Consider the following 18,203-nt stretch of genomic DNA (forward strand, 5'->3'; position numbering starts at 1 on the left):
TGTCCTCTATAGGAACTGTGCTTCAAGGGGTAGGATAATTTAGAATTTAGGGCATTGTAAACACTCTATTACTTCTCTGCTTCCAAGTTTTCCTTTGAAAATAAAACCCACCTCCCTGGTCCTAGTAGCATGAGCCATGACCCTTTTGCACGATACTTTGCAGACATTTATTAAATTCCATCTCAGTTTAAACCATTATCTAAGAAATATATGTACTTTTAAAAACTTAATTGATAGCTCCAAACCTTATAAACTAATTTAATTATGCTACCACCAAATAGATACTTTACAAATGCAGAGCATTAAAAGTTTTTATGATGGGTGCACCAAAGTCTCAGCAGTCACCATGAAAAGAACTTATTCATGTGAACAAATACCACATGTTTTCCAAAAACCTACTGAAATAAATAGTATAATAAGGAAGGAATGTCTTATTGAAATTCAATCATTCAAATATGAGCAAAAATAAAAAGTTTTAAAAAATATATACATCAAATGCCCCTTTTGGGGGAAAGGCTGTTATTTTGCCAAATTCATTCTATCTCCTCATACCTCATGGAAAATTTTCCATTTAAAATAGCTTTACAAATTATAATTAACATAATTTTAATGTACATTCAATTATGAAAATATTACTATAGTCACAGGTTTAAAATAATACACCAGAGAAAGAAAGCAGTGACAAGACTGAAATCTTACACATTTTAAAAGAAAGTGCAGGCCAATATGATCGCCTTAGTAAAATTGTATTCATGTTCAATTCTTGCATTTTAAATATTAACCTTAAATAAGGAGACAGTTATTTTTCTACAAAAAAATTTTAAGCAGATGTTTTAGGCAAATTAAGCACAGTAAACACTACTACTAAGCTTCATATGATTCCTCTGATATATAATACATAACACACAATAACACCTTCTCTTAATTTCCCTAACATTCTCTTATAAATGAACAAAAAGATTCATTTTAGAAAAATGTATTGGCTATATTTATAAGTCTCACATTAGGCTCACTCTTTAAAAGAACTTTTTTTTTCTTTTTTATTTTTATTTTTTATTTTTTTTTGAGATGGAGCCTCACTCTGTCACCCAGGCTGGAGTGCAGTGGCGCAATCCTGGTTCACTGCAACCTCCACCTCCCGGGTTCAAGTGATTCTACTGCCTCAGCCTCCTGAGAAGCTGGGACTACAGGTATGTGCCACCATGCCCAGGTAATTCTTTTGTATTTTCAGTAGAGACGGGGTTTTACCACATTGGTTAGGTTGGTCTCGAACTCCTGACCTCAAATGATCTGCCCTCCTTGGCCTCCCAACATGCTAGAATTACGGGTGTGAAGCCACTGTGCCCGCCCTAAAAGAACTTTTGATAACTGCATTAACTATTATAACCTTGTTCTGCCTACAGATTATCACAATTTAGAAACAAAGTTACTGAAGACAAAATTAAAACAGTTCACCCACTGCCCTCACCCCCCAAAATTAAAACAATTCATCATGTCAGAGCCAAGAAATATGGCGGCATTATTATTCCTTAGAATATGTAACACTAAATTTTCTTTGGAGTCATCTAAGATGCTGATGAGGGAAGTGGAGAAGTGAGATTTGTGTAGATGCCCCATTTTACAGGTGTTTTAATTGAAACAAACCTTAGTACTCTTTTATAGAAAATTCTGTCAACAGGTCTGGCCCGCCATCTATGCTTAATCTCACTTAAGGGTCATGCTTTTTACTCTGCCAAAAGTAATGAAAGTAACTTCTGAACTTAGAATGGAAGCAGACCTGCGTTTGCAAATACACGTCACAGACCTGACGGACATCATTTTCCTTCATGATGTGTCTTGTAATGTAGCGAATAGAATCGAGCGCAGCTTCCATTGTGTTTCTAGAAGATTCTGGTCCGCTCCTGCTCTCAGTTTGCTCCTTCTGAGTGAAGTACCTATCCGCATGACTTCTCATGCAAAGCAGCTTGGGAAGCTTGTGAAGAAATATCTTGCGCACCCAAGGTGCCATGGCATTATGTGTTGAGGAAGAACGATGATGAATGTTGATAGCGAAGACGGTTACCATAATTGACAGTGTCACAAAAATCATGGTAAATACCAGACACTCTCCAATCAGAGGTATGACTTTTGAAGATGAGGGTATGATCTCTTCAATAACCAGCAGGAAGACGGTCAAAGAGACAAGAACTGATGTGCAGAGACAAATCTTTTCACCTTCATTTGAAGGAAGATAGAAGACAAGTACAGTTAAAAATGAGAGCCCGATACAGGGTATTATAAGAAACAAGGTATAAAAGAGAGGCAGGCTCTTGATTACAAATGAGTAAGTGACATGCGGATACCAGCAACAGCTGTCGGTTCTGTTTCCTTTGCTCCCCGTTGCGCTCACTATCTCCCATTCTCCATTATCAAAAAAATCCCTCTTGTCTACATCTTGGTCCTCTAGAATTATATCAACCTGCGATCCATCATAAGTCCAAGAACCAAATTTCATGGAACAGTTCTGTAGATCAAATGGGAAAAACGTGACATCGATGGTACAGGAACTTTTGTAGTTTGCTGGTGGAGTCCAGGTGACAGTGCCATTGTATCTGATGACTGTTTTCGTACTGGTCCCTTCAAAACGTCCATCTGCGCTAAAATACACACATATACAATAACAATGCACCATGAATTGTATTAATAGAAGCCTAATATAAAAGCAGGCCTATCACTGATTGCATGAAATAATTTTTAAGTCACTATACTTCAGATAAGATACACCTGCTACACATAGGGGACCCTCCTCTAGGAATATCTTCCTTAAATGTCTAACTCTACTAGAACTGAACCCCATCTTCTGCAAATACTCCAGGACTGACAAATCTCTATTTCACAGAAGCCTGAGATTCTACTGGTTGAAAGGACCTCACCTTACAAAATAGACTCAGGCTATTTCCACAGTGGGCACGCATACAGCCAAAACCTGATTCCACATTCCTAGACTTGTTGCACGGTGCTCTTTCTTCCTTCATCACAAATACTGGCTGCTTTTTCCTTCGATGGGAAAAGACCATCAACACCAAGCTGGGCATGGCCCTGAAAAGCAGCTGTGCCTCTCAAGCTCTCCCACCAAGTGCATTCGTATACTGGAGAAGTCTAGCAGGAAAGCACACCTCCAACATAAGATTTCTTTAAAATATTGTTCTTCGTCTTCAAATTCATGAGGCTTTTGCACACCGTTCTGTGATATACCCATGTTTAATACAAAAATGTGTTCAATTACTGAAAATAAAACAATGCTCCAAGAAGCTGCATCGTGTGTCCTTACAAGCTTTGTTCATTTCTTAAGAAGCATGGAGATAAACGGTGTCAAAAGATTAAAGATACTTTTGCATAGCAGTTGCTCTGTCCTCATGCCAAACACCTTCTTTCAAATCAAACAAAATGCTTTAAGATTAGCACAAATTCCTAGCTTTGCCCAGGAGTGGTCTTAGAAAAAAAAAAAAAAAAAAAAAAAAAACCGCCCCCCCCCCAAGTTTAAAAAAAAAAAAAAAAAAATCCTCAAAACACACCTAGGTAGGATGCCTCTGAATTAATAATTAACCCAGGATCCCTCATTGTGGGAAACAATACAGCATTTAAACACAATTAGAAGGATGCATATTTGACATGAAATATGACCTCAATGATGTAAAAATCATACCCAAACAATCTAGAGTCCACCAAATATGTAGTCTAACAAATCAAAGGGTAAATGGAGCCATCAGTCCCCTTGGTGTGACCCCCTACACTGCCCGCATGCAAGCTCTGTGATCTTGGGCAAGAACCACCACTGTAAACCTCTGTTTCCTCATCTGTAAACATGTCATCACACCCAGCACATGCGGTCATGTCATTTGATTTTTACACCTCAACAATTTTCAAAAGGGAGAAAAATTCTTAGTGCCTAATAGTAGTATACATGTTTTCTTTCAAAAATATAAAACTATATTTAGAATATAACTTACTTATCAAACAAAACGATGTCAGGTGTCCAGACAGAGTCTGAAGGGACACGTATAACTTTAATTCCACCATAGTCCTCAGGATTCCATCTTAATTTTACATCTATCCATTCCTTTAAAACAAAGAAATCTGCCTCAATTTCAATAAAAGTAATAATCAGAAGTAGTGAATGCTACACTTTTTTGTCACATCAGAAATTGTGGACGTGAGATCATCTCTACCTCTAATAGAGAACACTGACCTCCCTGTCTTTCTTCTTATGGACACCAGATCACCCTGTCCTCTCTGGTGGTGGTTCTCACCGTGGTCCCTGTGAGACACAGGCAAGAACCAGAGCCAGATGTGTTCACGGCTCTGCTCAGCACCTCTTCTCCCACCAACTGACTATATCCAGGCCTTGAAGTCACAGGCACTTCACATCTAGGTTCAAGGGAACCATTCTTTTTTCCAGAGGTATTGGCACCCAATTTGGCTGTTCTGGTCCATGCAAAAGGGAGTTGGATTTATTGCACATTCTGCATATTTCAACACCTTGCCCTGCCTCCACGCAGTTACAATTCTGTGATCAACTTAGGAGCTGTACCCTGAGAAAAACCTGTATGCCTTTCAGGAGTTTGGGGTTACAGACAATAAAGGAAAAACAAAAGGAAGTGCTCAACAGCAGTTAGGACATATGTATGGTGGCCCAGAAAAGAACAGAAGTCCTTTACATAAAAAGGACTGTCTACATGAAAATAATTCATTTCATTCTTGCCCATTTCCCCCTCAGACTCAGAATCCTTGCAGTGGCCTGTAGGCAGCTGCTACTCCACCAGCCTCTTCTTGCCCATCGGATCCCATCTCCTACACCTGCCCTCCCCAGTGGCTCTCTCGCCGCTAGCCACACTGGCCTCCCTGCAACTGCTTAAACACACTGGGCGCACAGCAGCCTCGGAACCTGTGCACTTGCAGGTCCTGCTGCTGGAACGCTCCTCCCCAAATACACACATGGCTTGCTTCCTCTCCTCCAAGCCTCTGTTCAGACACTGTCTTCTCCATGCTGCTTTCTCTGACTGCCGTCTTTATAAGTACAGCCCCCCAATACTCCCTAGCTTCTTTCCCAGTGTGTTTTCCCCCAAGCTTATCAGCTTCTAAGGTAATATACAACTTATTTTTCCCCCAATAGGATGAAGTTCCATGTGGGCAGGTGATGTGGTTTGGCTTGTCCCCCTCCACCAATCTCATCTTGAATTGTAGCCTCCATAATCCCCACATGTTGTAGGAGAGACCCAGTGAGAGGCAATTGTATCATGAGGGCCGGTTTTCCCTGTGCTGTTCTTGTGATAGTAAGTCCCACGAGATCTGATGGTTTCAGAAAGGGCACTTCCCTTGCACACACTCTCTTGCCTGGCGCCGTGTAAGACGTGCCTTTGCTCCTCCTTTGCCTTCCACCATCATTGTGAGGCCTCCCCAGCCACACTGAACTGTGAGTCCATTAAAACTCTTTCCTTTATAAATTTCCCAGCCCTTATGGCAGTATAAGAACAGACAAATACAGCACAGTTTTTTGTCTGTTTTGTTCACTGCTGTTTCCCCAGTGCCCATAACAGTGAATGGCACATAGTAGGCACTCCAAAAGATATCGGCTGAATAAATACAAGAACTCCATCCACCCTCATCTTTCTGTATCCTGCCAGTCCACCAAGGCCACATATTCATGTATTCATTCATATTCACAAATATCCACATTCTTGTATTTCTGCTGCGAGACCTATAACAAAAATAGGTATCCCAGTCACTAATTGGGTGCCTGTTTGAATTTTATACATACCTGTTTCAACCAGACATTTGTTGTCATTAACTGATTTTTCTCATCCTTTAAAAAATAACAATTTAAATAAGGTCGATTATTTCAATTACAGAAACAATTCTTTAAATAATAAATTTCACATTGTTATATAAACACTCTTCACATAGTACCCACATTTCGTTCATCAGTCTGGTTCTCTAGAAAGCTAGGATCTTTCTTCCAGCCTAATTTCACATTATTCCTTTCAACTCACTCTATTTCAGATAAACTACACCAAAACATACCTTTGGCATTTTTACATTTAACATTCATCAACTCAACTACTATACTTCCTCAAATTTAAGATCCAGTCTAAGATATAAGCACTGTGTTATCTTATGTGCATAGCACTAAGAGGAGGAAAAAGGCTGTCAACAAATTGCAAGCTGCCATGAATTTCACACACATCATGATTTCAGAGGTGTTAAAATGCAGAAAAGTGTCCTTCTTAGAATCAGTGAGAGACAGTATTTCTGTACATTCTGTACATTCCTGAGGGACCTCTCTTACAGTCATTTGCCTCTGCTGAGGCAAGAATCTGAATCTCCTTGTAGATCTACTATATAGAAACAATACTGGGGGCTGGTTGCAGTGGCTCACGCCTGCAATCCCAGCACTTTGGGAGGCCAAGGAGGGACGGATCACTTGAGGGCAGGAGTTTGAGACCAATAGGGCCAACATGATGAAACCCCATCTCCACTGAAAACAAATACAAAAAATTAGCCAGGTGTGGTGGCACATGCCTGTAATCCCAGCTATTCAGGAGGCTGAGGCACAAGAACTGTTTGAACCCAGGAGTCCAAGTTTGCAGTGAGCCAAGATCATGCCACGGCACTCCAGCCTGGGCAGCACAGCGAGATTCCATCTCGAGAAAAAAAAAGAAAAAGAAAAAATATTGAGGTCACAGCCTTGCATGCCAATTTCATGAAGCTTTTGGCGCTACTTTTTTTTGTAGAGAACTAGAGGTCCTTGGTACCTCTCACTTATACATCTCTGCTCTCATGTCTTTGCTATCCTGGTCCTTTACCAAATATTCAAGGTCTAATTAAAGAATGCTTCTTCCATTAAATTTTACTAAATATCATGGAGCCAGGAGAATCAATAAGAGATCCGTAATCACCAGCCACAAATATATTATGTATAGGATACAATGCTATGAGATTCAATGCTATAGAGACTCACAGAAGTATAAGGCAGTTGGGGAGAAGACAGAGGTTAAATAAATATTAATAGCTCAGCTGGCTGGAGGTGACCCATTCCTTATCCCATCCCAACAACAGGTGAGTGACCCAGGACAAAGGACGAGACCAGAAGGAAGCATACCCCTGGGGATGCAGGCAGCTCCGTGAGGTCCCTGCATGGGGAGAATGAGTATGAGGAAATGCAGCATGGCCATCTCTCTGACTGTGCAGTTCCAAAGACCAATTTTCTGTGATTGAAACGCTGTAGTTTTCAGATACAGAAACTGGCCCAGTGGGGCAACTTGCCTGAAGTCACACCACCAATTAGTTGTAGAAATAATTTTAGAACTCAAATTTCCTAAATCTAAACCTCACCTCACCAACTCTACTGTCTGCCCCGGTCACACACCATCCAAAATAACCGCTGATCCCTGTATCTGAATATGCCTGTTAGGCAAAAGTTCTAAACAGAGGCATTTATAATTAGGAAAGTTCTGGTAAACATATTACCCATGATGGGCAGTAGATCATCTTTGAGAATCTAATGAAAATTATAGGCCCTTTCCCTAGAAAAATGTGCACGCACACATAAATTCAGCTCCCAGCAATACTTAGCATTTCCAACAATAACACAGATAAAAGAATAATCCATAGGTTCTCAAATGGCTCCAAAGATGTGGTGGTCAGCCATTACCATAAGGGATACCGCCTCATTTAATGTGACTTCAAATGCCTCCCAAGCAACTATAACGTGCTCGGCACAATGGACGGTGCAACAAAAATGAAACTGAGGACAGACAAATGTAGGATGATCCCCAGGAAGAAACCACAAATAAATGGAAAAATGTTAACTACACGCATAAATACAGCAGAAGAGTTTCAGGGATAATACTATTTTTAAAAAGATTTTATCTTGGCTGGACGCAGTGGCTCACACCTGTAATCCCAGCACTTTGGGAGGCTGAGGCAGGTGGATCACGAGGTCAGGAGTTCAAGACCTGCCTGGCCAAGATAGTGAAACCTCTTCTCTACTAAAAATACAAAAATTAGCCAGGCGTGGTGGCACACACGTGTAATCCCAGCTAATCAGGAGGCTGAGGCAGAGAACTGCTTAAACCTGGGAGGTAGAAGTTGCAGTGAGCCGAGATCGCACGGCTACAAGACTCTGTCTTAAAAAGCATAAAAGAAAGAAAAAAAGATTTATCTTTAAAATCAAAACAAACAAGCTAAAAATGAGATTTAAAAAAAAAAAAAAAGGCAGAACATGTGGGAAATACAGCTAGTGCTCGACTTACGACCACGGTTGTGACCGCAGACTGGTCATAACACGATTTGGTTGTAAGTTGAGTAGGCTATATGTACAGTTGAAATGGTGCACATGGAGATGGTAGTGCTGCCGGAAGCTGGTCCGCACTGTTGTACGCCCAGCTGGGCAACGTTTGCGCTGCCAGACGTGGAGCAGTGGTGGCTAGCGATTGTGGTGGTAAAGTCGAATGGTTGTAAGTTGCATAGGTGGTAAGTCGATCAATACCTGTAAGGCAGGAATCTACCAAATATGATTCCGGGCAGCTTAGCGATAAAAGGAACCTAAAGCGGCTCAGACACAATTCAGTGACGTTTCTATTTTCCATCTCCGGGGCCCTCAGCCTGCATCTCCCCTGACTCCAGTCATCTTCCCCTTTCTTAGTCACTGACATTTCATTTCCTAGGCTCTTCTCTCAAAAAACAACCCTTCCCCAACTTCTATACTTGGTTAGCCCTTCCTTCTACACTTTCTGCAAATGTTCCTCAAGAATTCGGTTCCTGCTCTTCCCACTAACTTTAAAAACTAATCAAAGTGGGAGGTGAGAGGTGAGGGCAAAAACAAAAACAAAAATCTCATCAAAGTTTTCAATAATCACCTCCAGGCCAGCAATTCCAGACGGACATCCTTGGTGTCGCCCGTCACCTCAGAGCCGGTCCTGACTTCCCAAAGGCTAGTGAACATTTTCTTTGGAATTAACACCTCAAACCACAATCAAACTCATCAACTTCTCCGCCCTACTTGCATAACAATGAATATTATCTTTCAAATGTGTTACTCTTCCATTCTAATCACCTAGTCTTCAAAATGTGATGCCTCCCTTCATATTCAGTGGTCAAGCCCTTTTCCTTCTTCTATGTAGTCCTCTAACTTGTGTCCCACCCTCTAGTCTCTCTTTCACCCCTCAAAACCATGTGCATTACTGTTTTACTGATCTTCTGGAAGTACTGCTTTGACCGTGTTGTTGCCTATCAGATCTCTCACTCATTCAGCATTTACTATGTACCAGATACCGTGCTAGGCTCAGGGACAGAGACAAGGAATCAAGCTCACCCAGCTTTGAAGATGAAATGCCAGAACACATGAGTACCAGTGAGTGTCATGGGCACCATATTACAGTGCAAAAAAAAAAAAAAAGTTTAAGCACAGGAGAAGCTGTCTTAGGGAGTCTGGAGAGATTTCACAAAGGGTCTGACAAATGAATTTGGCCTTGAATAATAAATGGTTAGTGCCTGTAGGAAAGTTCTCCCAGGAAGTAAGCATGGCAGGATCAAAGACAAAGTGGCATGCAGAGATCCTCCTCACTTTCTCTACCATCCAGTCAGACCGCTCCTGTATGCCAGGGCTTCCAACATTCATCTTTTGATGTAAACAACTCTACAGAAGGGCTCAGTTATCACTTATATATACCTATGGTTATATTGTTCCTCTGTATTTAAATACTCTTCCTCTCTGCCATGTAAAACCCTACACTTGCTACAAAGCCAGCTCAGGTGCCACCTCATCTACCCTACCTTCTTTGATAAGGTCATTCATCAAGATCTGAATTCCCAGCTTTTTCTGGCATCAGGATTTAGTGCTACGCTGTTCTACACCATTTCTGTGCCAATGGCCTCAACCAGAAAGATCTTTGAGAGCAAGCCCCACCCACCTTACTTTTCTTTTCTTTTTCTTTTTTTTTAAATTGCATTTTAGGTTTTGGGGTACATGTGAAGAACATGCAAAATTGTTGCATAGGTACACACATGGCAGTGTGATTTGCTGCCTTCCTCCGCATAATCTCGCTCTGTCGCCCAGGCTGGAGTATAGTGGTGCAATCTCGGCTCACTGCAACCTCTGCCTCCTGGGTTCAAATGGTTCTCCTGTCTCAGGCTCCTGAGTTGCTGGGATTACAGGCATTGACCGCCACCCAGCTAATTTTTGTATTTTGGGTAGAGATGGGGTTTTGCTATATTGGCCAGGCTGGTCTCGAACTCTTGACCTCAAGTGATCCGCCTGCCTTGGCCTTCCAAAATGCTGGGATTACAAGTGTGAGCCACCGTGCCTGGCCACCACCTTACTTTTCCACTTTCTTATTTTCATTTAAAATCTCCCCATATTGACTAGTCAAGGGCTGAGTACACAGCCCATATATGTTCATTAGCCTTTCTGGAAGCAATTAGATGACATAGCAATAGACTTTGAATAAAACATATCCTTTGGTTCACTAACTGCCTTTCCCTTAAGAAAGGAGACATTCAGCCATTTGTGTACAAATATATTCATCATTGTTGATTATATTTAAAAAATTAGAAATAAGCTTCTGTTCAAAATAGGAGAATGGTTAAATAAATTAGATGAAATATTCAACCATTAAAAATTATATTTGAAGATTATGTAATGACATAGGAAAATGTTAATCATGTCACAGTAGAGAAAAAGCAGTAATCAAAATTATATCTAAAATATTATTCAAATTTTGTAACATATACACAAAGAAAAACTGTCAAGAAACACAACTAATTATTAACGTTAGACATCGCCAGGTAGTAGTTAGTCAATTTTTATTTTCTCATTTGTATATTTTTGTACTTTCCAAATTCTCTATAAAAATCACTCATTGCTTTGTAATCAGAACATAAAACACATCTATAGATTTTATTTTAAAACTTATATGTGTGTATATATATGTATATGTATGTATATATATGTGTGTATATATATATATGTACACACACACACACACACACATACACACACACACATACATATACTTGGTTTTTCTGGGAACACAACAGGGAAATAATTATGGATATACATGTTCAGAACAAGAAGAAACTAGTTTAAAAAGCAGCATGAATATTTTAGTTTAAATAGATAGGATCTCTTGACAATAAGAACAAGTTATCAAGGGAACTTATTCTACCTAATGAATGTCACATGGAAAAATTTCTGAAATGTTTTAAGTGTGATCCCAAGATAATGATCTATTGTGATACTTTTATGTCCTAAGACTCTATCACTCTATTTTTGGACTTTTTCTCTTAAAAAATTTTCTTTTCCCTACGTTCAAGCTAACAAGCTACTCTTAAACTTTCTGAGCTTATTTTTAACACATTTTAGGACTATACAATGTCTTTGAATTTGTTAAAGATAGATTTATAATTACCAAATTGAGATAAACAGTTCTAAACTATAAAATATACTATAAACACAGTGTGTTACCATGTATGTGGCATAATCAGTACTTTTCCCTGGTGAGTTCCTTCAGGAAAAGGACTGCCTCAATCACCTTTGTAATCCTTGGTGCCCAGCACAGTGCCTGGGCACACACCAGGCTCTCACTAACCTGTGGGAAATTGGGCATATAAGGATATGCACACCTACCACATCCACCAGTTGAGATATTGCAAGTCCAAACTTTATTTTTATTTTGTCATTCAGGTGTTCCACAGGACGAACCCATCTTTCACAGCCTTGAAATAAATTCTTAAGTAAACTATTTTCATGTTCTGCAATAGAAGAAGGTTCAGATGATCCTGTATAATAAATTTTTAAAAGTTAGTATACTGGCTTCTATCCCACCAGATACCTATATTTCAAACAAAAGTTCAAACCCAGAGGCAAATGTTGCAGTGAGCCAAGATCAGGCCACTGCACTCAAACTTGGGCCAAAGAGCAAGACTCTGTCTCAAAAAAAAAAAAAAAAGTTCAGCATTATTAATGAACTAAACTACAATTTATGCTATTAATAATGCAGCTCTTAATATGAAATGTTAACATAAGTATTTCTGATCAAATAAGGGATACTCTCATTCAGATATGTCTTAGTTAAATCAGACTACTGACTGTGGAACATGCTGAGTTCCTTAAGAAACACTCAGTACGCAATACAGAATAATTTCAAATCTAAGTAATAAAAGCTTTTAAATTGCCAAGGTTGTGGGGGTTATCTAGAAATTCCAAACCTAGAAAACAGATATACTAAAGCAAATCTCATTTATCAATTATAAATGTTAAAACTGCTTTAGTTTGCTTTTTTTTTTTTTTTTTTTGAGACGGAGTCATTCCTGGTCTCCCAGGCTGGAGTGTAGTGATGTAATCTTGGCTCACTGAAACCTCTGCCACCAGGATTCAAGCAATTCTCCCACCTCAGCCTCCTGAGTAGCTGGGACTACAGGAATACACCATCACACCCAGCTAATTTTTGTATTTTTAGTAGAAACAGGGTTTCACCATGTTGCCCAGGCTGGTCTTGAACTCCTGACCTTCAGTGATTCACCTGCCTCAGCCTCCCACAGTGCTGGGACCACAGGTGTGAGCCATTGTGCCTGGCCTAATTGGCATAATCTTAATATGAAAATATACAAATATTGAATTACTTCTTTAGCTTTGACATACTTTGCTACTATATTTGTATAAAACTATACATTTGTATAAAGCTGCTTTTTAGGGAATTAGGAAAGAAGAACTCAACGATAGCAGTTAGTGTGCTGTCCTGGAAGCTAAATGAAGAAAATGTAGCAAGAAGGGTTGAGTTTCCCAATCTATTGATGCTACTCATGAGCCGTGGAGAGGCAGCTGAGAACTGAGTGTTGGATTAGCAACAGTGAGGTCGATGGTGAAACTAACCAGAGCCATCTACCGGGAGAGAAGAGAGATGAATTGGAGTATGTTTAAGACAGAATGCAAAGACAGGAATGACCTCTTTCCAAAAGTTACGCTGATACAGAGATATAGAGGATGAAGAGTCAAGAAAGATTTATTTCAAGATCAGTAAAAAATAAAAATAGAAATAGAAATGTTTGTGTGTGAATGTGAACATGGTTGGCTAAATAATTCACAGGGCTCAATGTCAAATGAAGATGAGCAATTCCTATTGAAAAATCAGGAAACGTGTGCCATTAAATATACTAAAATAAAAAGGTTTTTCTTTTAAAAAATCTACTTTAGGGCCTAAGTTGTTAAAAAAAATTTTTTTAAGTCAAAATATAAAATATTGTGGATACCATGGCCAAAGACTGGTTAGATTAGGGCATCACAGTTATGTTTATACTTCTATAGAGCTCAAATAAGCCTCTCTGAAGAAATGAGTTTTCAATGTTGTCTGGGCTGGGGTCACTTAAGGAAACGTGAAATGTATAAAATTCAAGCATGACATTTACTTAAGACTAACAATATTATGAAAAAAAACCACTTTTACTTGAAACAAAAATGTCACTGGCTTATTAATCAGCAAATATACACACAGGATTACAGTAGCTAGTGATGGTTCTTCTCCATCCTAAAAGAAATGGTTGGAAAGAAATTAGCACTTTCACAAAATCTTCTCTTCATGATGATAGACCATGTTTTCCATACAGAGATATGAAAGAATGCCCGGGTACTCTAGCTGGAGGAAACCTATTCCCTGATTCTCTTTTGCTGCCTCGTTTTTCATAAATAATCTACTCCTTGAGAGTTTGTGTCCTGCTTCCCTGAATAACTAGTTTTTTAAAATTATTATTTATTTACTTACATTTATTTATTTAGAGACAGAGTCTCACTCTGTCGCCCAGGCTGGAGTGAAGTGTTGCGATCTCAGCTCACTGCCACCTCCACTCCAGGGTTCAAGTGAGTCTCCTGTCTCAGCCTCCCGAGTAGCTGGGACCACAGGCACACAGGCTAATTTTTGTATTTTTAGTAGAGATGGGGTTTCACCATATTGGTCAGGCTGGTCTCGAACTCCTGACCTTAGGTGATCCAACTGCCTCAGCCTCCCAAAGTGCTGGGATTACAGGTATGAGCCACCGCGTCCAGCAGTAATATTTTAAGATACTTAACATTTAATCTATAAATACTGTAGAGTTTGTGTGGTGATGTCTGTAAACATCTCCTTACACTGAAATGCACAGCATTAAAGATATTTAGATTTAGAAAATTATACACTAGAGTCATTCTTAATGTTTACAAGCCATTAATTTTATTTTTATTTTATTTGTTGAGACAGAGTCTCACTCTGTCACCCAGGCTGGCATGCAGTGGTGTGACTTCAGCTCACTGCAACACTGCCTCCCAGATTCAAGAGCCTCAGCCTCCCAAGTAGCTGAGACTACAGCTGCCCCCCACCATGCCTGGCTAATTTTTGTATTTCTAGTAGAGGTGGGGTTTCGCCATATTGGCCAGGACAGTCTCGAGCTCCTGACCTTGTGATCCGCCCACCTCAGCCTCCCAAAGTGCTGGGATTATAGGCATGAGCTACTGCATGTGGCCAAAATAGCATTATTGAACCATTTCTCCTCTTCTAATCTTCCTAATTATAGACCCTGAAATACCAAAAATTTAAGGGTTAAAAGTATTAATAAATAAAATGGTTTTTTTTCATCTCTGTCACCCAGGCTGGAGTCCAGTGGTGCAATCTTGGCTCACTGCAGCCTCGACCTCCTGGGCTCAAGTGATCCTCGCACCACAGCCTCCTGAGTAACTGGGACCATAGGCGTGCACCACACCTGGCTAGTTTTTTGTATTTTTGGTAGAGACAGGGTTTCACCATGTTGCCCAGATTAGTCTTGAACTCCTGAGCTCAAGGAATCTGTCCACCTCTGCCTCGCAAAGTGCTCGGATTACAGCTGTGAGCCATTGCAACCAGCCTAAAATGTCTTTCAATACCATCTAAGAAACTTTTGCCCAAGTGGGGGAAAAACTAGCTTGAATTGCTATCTCAAATCTTGTTTGAAAGAAAGTAGACAGGGTATCAGCAAAATGCTAAATTAATCCCAACATTCTGCCTAATGAGAATCTTTAAGATATTGCTTTGTGAATATCTTCGCAATACATCCCATACTAGAAATATCATTTTCTTAGCACACTTTAAAGCAGTGTCCAGTGCAAATGTCAGAGACATTTTAGCATAAAACCTTGATAGTGCAATTAAATTCTTCTTAGCAGTCACGCTTTTTTAGCTGGCTCTAACTGTTTTAAGTTTATGCTGCTCACAAATCTCAGCATGTTAAAAAGGAGACAATTTCAGCCAGGCCCAGTGGCTCACACCTGTAATCCCAGCACTTTGGGAGGCCGAGGTGGGTGGATCACCTGAGGTCAGGAGTTCAGGACCAGCCTGACCAAAATGGAGAAACCGTGTCTCTACTAAAAACACAAAATTAGCCAGGCGTGATGGCATATGCCTGTAATCCCAGCTACTTGGGAGGCTGAGGCAGGAGAATCGCTTGACCCTGGGAGGTGGAGGTTGCAGTGAGCCAAGATTGTGCCACTGCACTCCAACCTGGGCAACAAGAGCAAAACTCAGCCTCAAAAAAAAAAAAGGAGACAACCCAATGCATCCCCTCATTTCCTCATTTCCCAGATCAGGATATGTGACCAGAAGGGCTGCTGCTACACCCTCATTAATGGCAGAGCTCTGAGGGGCTTCGTGCTCTTGTCACCCTAACATCTTCCATCTTGTGACAACTTTCTAGATTAACTTAATGAATGCCACACCCCGACAGCTCTAGCCCACACTGATGTTTACTCATTCATTCATGTAACAAACATTTATTGGACATGAGCCTCATTTCAGGCAGGCCCTGGGAACATACTGGTAAGCAAAACAGGCAGCATCCACATTTACAATCCAGTAGGAACGACTGACACAGCACACACGACACTATATTTAAGCTAAATTCTAAATAAACTGAATCAAATGGAAAATTCTTTTTAGAAGTTGTTTTAAATAGTTAACATTTGCTCATCCTATTGAAAATGAGCACTTTTTTGGCATCTCTATAATGCTACATATAGGCTGATGACAGTAATTGTGTGTGTGTGTGTGTGTGTGTGTGTGTGTGTGTGAGAGAGAGAGAGAGAGAGAGAGAGAGAGAGACCAGGTCTTGCCCTGTTACCCAGGCTGGAGTACAGTGGTGCCATTACGGCTCATGCAGCCTCAAACTCCTGGCCTCAAGCAATCCACCCACCTCAGCTTCCCTCCTACCTCAAGCCCCCACACAGTTGGAACTATAGGTGCATTCCACCAGAGCCAGCTAGTTTCTTTATTTTTTTGTAGAGACAGGGACTCTTTGTAGCCCAGGTTGGTCTTGAACTCTTGGGCTCAAGCAATCCTCCCGCCTTAATCTCCCAAAGTGCTATAAGATCCACCATACGCAGCCTTACTTATTATATTATTACATTTTAATTTTCCTTCTCTTCCTTGTCTTAAAAATACTTGACTTGGTGGGGCATGGTGACTCATGCCTTTAATTCCAGCACTTTGGGAGGCCAAGGCAGGTGGATCACTTGAGGCCAGGAGTTTAAGACCAGCCCGGCCAACGTGGCGAAACCCCATCTCTACTAAAAGCACAAAAATGATGTGGGCGTGTAGCACACGCCTGTGGTCCCAGATACTGGGGAGGCTAAGGTAGGAGGACCGATTAAACCCGGGAGGGAGAGGTTGGTGTGAGCCAAGATTGTACCACTGCACTCCAGCCAGGAAGACAGACATCCTATCTCAAAAACAACAACAAAAACAAGTAAAACTAAAAACTTGACTTAAAAAGATCCCTTACATCAAAAGGATATAGGACCCAGAGAAAATATTAGCAAATGATATATCTGATAGGGTACTTGTATCTAAAATATATAAAGAACTATTATAAATCAATAATAAAAAGATTCGATAATCCAGTTTTTTTTTTTTTTTTTTGAGACAGAGTCTCGCTCTGTCGCCCAGGCTGGAGTGCAGTAGTGCGATCTCAGCTCATAGCAACCTCTGCCACCCAGGTTCAAGCAATTCTCTGCCTCAGCCTCCTGAGTAGCTGGGATTACAGGCACGCACCACCACACCTGGCTAATTTTTGTATTTTTAGCAGAGACAGCTTTCACCATGTTGGCCAGGCTGGTCTCAAACTCCTGACCTCAAGTGATCCACCCACCTTGGCCTCCCAAAATGCTGGGATTACAGGCGTGAGCCACCATGCCCAGCCCAATAATCCAATTTTTAAGTGAGCAAGAGATCTAAATGAACTTAGACATTTCTCTAAAGAAAGGCCAATAAATATATGAAAAGATGCTCAACACCTTTATCCATCAGGAAAACACAAATCAAAACCACAGTGAGATAGCACTTCACACCTAATAGAATGTCTATAACCAAAAAGACAGATGATAAGTTATTCAACTTTGCATACTACTTTTCCTCATCTGTGACAGGTATAAAACAAGTGCCTCCCTTACGAGAGATTGTAAGGATTAGCTAAAAGTGTAGATGCAAGTGCCAGCACAGGGTCGTTCTTATTATTCCGTAAGTGATTGCTAAAGTAATGGTAACCAAAAGACAAACAAAGATTATCTCCAGACAGTCCTAGGCAATGGAACTTTGCAAAAATACAAAGGAAGAATGTGCTTGTGGCATTGGGCACTCAACACAGGGCAATGAAGGTTCACTATAAAGCTTTCCTCAAGTCTCTATTCTTGAAAGGAAATAATAGTAATTATAATACAACCTGCTAATAGCATATAAATCACATATCTCAGAAAAACAAAGGGAACCAAGCAGTGAAGCACACTAAAAATAGGATAAGAACAAAAAAAATTAATGGGCTGATTCCTCTAAAGTAGTTAAAAGCACAGCTGCTAACAGAAAAACTAAGTTGAATACCTAACAAAGGTATAAATGCGTATACAGTAATATCACTAACACTTTACTATATTCACATTTTGGTTTTACAAATTCAACTTTAACTCTATCATTCGTTGTTGAAAGTTTGGGGAACTGGGAGAATGATGTAAGAAAAAAGAAATGTAACCTAGCTCCTTAGTTTTAGTATGGTGAAAAGGACACAGAACTGCAAAGCTGAAAGCCTTAATTTGACTACTGGGCACCACTAATTAGCTGTGAACCACCATAAGCCACAATTTTTTTTCTTTCCCTTTTTTTTTTTTTTTTTTTTTTTTT

At 40.2% G+C, this 18,203-nt stretch overlaps 1 protein-coding gene across 1 annotated transcript in view; it reads right to left on the bottom strand.

Annotated features, from left to right (window-relative positions):
* The window catches only part of CHRNA5 (cholinergic receptor nicotinic alpha 5 subunit), a 27,254-nt gene that overhangs the window by 1,652 nt on the left and 7,399 nt on the right, over positions 1–18,203 (bottom strand). Inside the window, exons 2-5 of the mRNA XM_017519329.2 lie at positions 11,666–11,817; positions 5,798–5,842; positions 3,990–4,099; positions 1,805–2,636 (exon numbers count right to left, since the gene is read on the bottom strand). Of these exons, the coding sequence (XP_017374818.2) occupies positions 1,805–2,636; positions 3,990–4,099; positions 5,798–5,824 (969 nt within the window). The 5' untranslated portion in view covers positions 5,825–5,842; positions 11,666–11,817. The remainder of the gene's footprint in view (positions 1–1,804; positions 2,637–3,989; positions 4,100–5,797; positions 5,843–11,665; positions 11,818–18,203) is intronic.

The sequence above is a fragment of the Cebus imitator genome, unplaced genomic scaffold, assembly GCF_001604975.1.
Source record: "Cebus imitator isolate Cc_AM_T3 unplaced genomic scaffold, Cebus_imitator-1.0 Scaffold737, whole genome shotgun sequence".
Lineage (NCBI taxonomy): Eukaryota > Metazoa > Chordata > Mammalia > Primates > Cebidae > Cebus > Cebus imitator.